At 63.0% G+C, this 972-nt stretch overlaps 1 protein-coding gene across 1 annotated transcript in view; it reads right to left on the reverse strand.

Annotated features, from left to right (window-relative positions):
• Positions 1–972, reverse strand: part of R3HCC1 (R3H domain and coiled-coil containing 1) — an 8,230-nt gene that overhangs the window by 6,907 nt on the left and 351 nt on the right. The window contains exons 2-3 of the mRNA XM_005864616.2: positions 603–747; positions 96–233 (exon numbers count right to left, since the gene is read on the reverse strand). Of these exons, the coding sequence (XP_005864678.2) occupies positions 96–233; positions 603–747 (283 nt within the window). The remainder of the gene's footprint in view (positions 1–95; positions 234–602; positions 748–972) is intronic.

The raw sequence follows: 972 nt of genomic DNA on the forward strand, positions 1-972 counted from the left end.
CTTACACTCCCTCCTCCCAGAGGCTGATCAGATCACTCACCTGCCCACACCCACAAGGAACTACCGAGGGCCCTCGAAGGCAGTACGATACACACCTGATGTCCAGGTGACAGACGACCGTCCTCCTCTTCCAGCCTTCCCCAACAGAGAAGCTGCTCAAAAGATCAAAGTTCTCTGCCGTCCTATGGATCAGGTACCGAAGGCGACTGGAGAGTGGGGGGAAAAGAAGGACCCTGGGAAGGGGCAGAGGAGTCTGAGCAGGGGCGCCAGGCGCAGCCTCTGAGGCCTGACCCCCCAGGTGCGCTCCCAGCTTAAAGGTGGCCTAACACCAGGCTCCCTCTGCCCCTTTGAGTCTCAAGCTGACTGCCAAGGACCTGCGCACAGCGGTTCTCACGGGGAGTTACTGTCCTGTCCCCATTCCTGTGCTGGGCCCCTTCAGTCTCCAGGTAATGCTCAGAATTACAGACGAAAAATGTATCTGGGAGAGGCCAGAGTGCAGATCGGGAAACCTAAAGGCCAAGGTCAAAGACGACTGCAGGCCCGCTACCCTGGAGGCACCACTGGGGAAGGGGCAGGGGGGCGGGCCCCTCCAACACTCTCACTTGGACAGCTGCTTCCGCAGCAGGAAGCGGTCCAGCTCTTCCTGGACGCGGTGCACGAAGTCATTCTCCGTCGGGGAGAGGAAGACGCCATCCAAGCAAAGGAGGGCCAGGGTGATGGGTGGGAGAGCCTGTGGGGCAGACGGCCAGGGGCAGGATCAGGGCGCAGACCCGAGCCACGCCAACCCCGCAGTGTCGGCGCTGCAAGGGACTCGAGGCATCGTGTGCAGGTCTCTCCTCCGACCAGAGAGAAGCAGGCTCCGAGGTGGGGAAGGAGCGTGCCCAGACCTCCCGGCACAACAGCAGCTCTGCACGGAGGGGGGCCCCGCCCCCGCTGGCGCACGCTGCCCCTGCACCCGAGCCCGATGTTGCG

Source organism: Myotis brandtii, unplaced genomic scaffold (genome assembly GCF_000412655.1).
Source record: "Myotis brandtii unplaced genomic scaffold, ASM41265v1 scaffold19, whole genome shotgun sequence".
Lineage (NCBI taxonomy): Eukaryota > Metazoa > Chordata > Mammalia > Chiroptera > Vespertilionidae > Myotis > Myotis brandtii.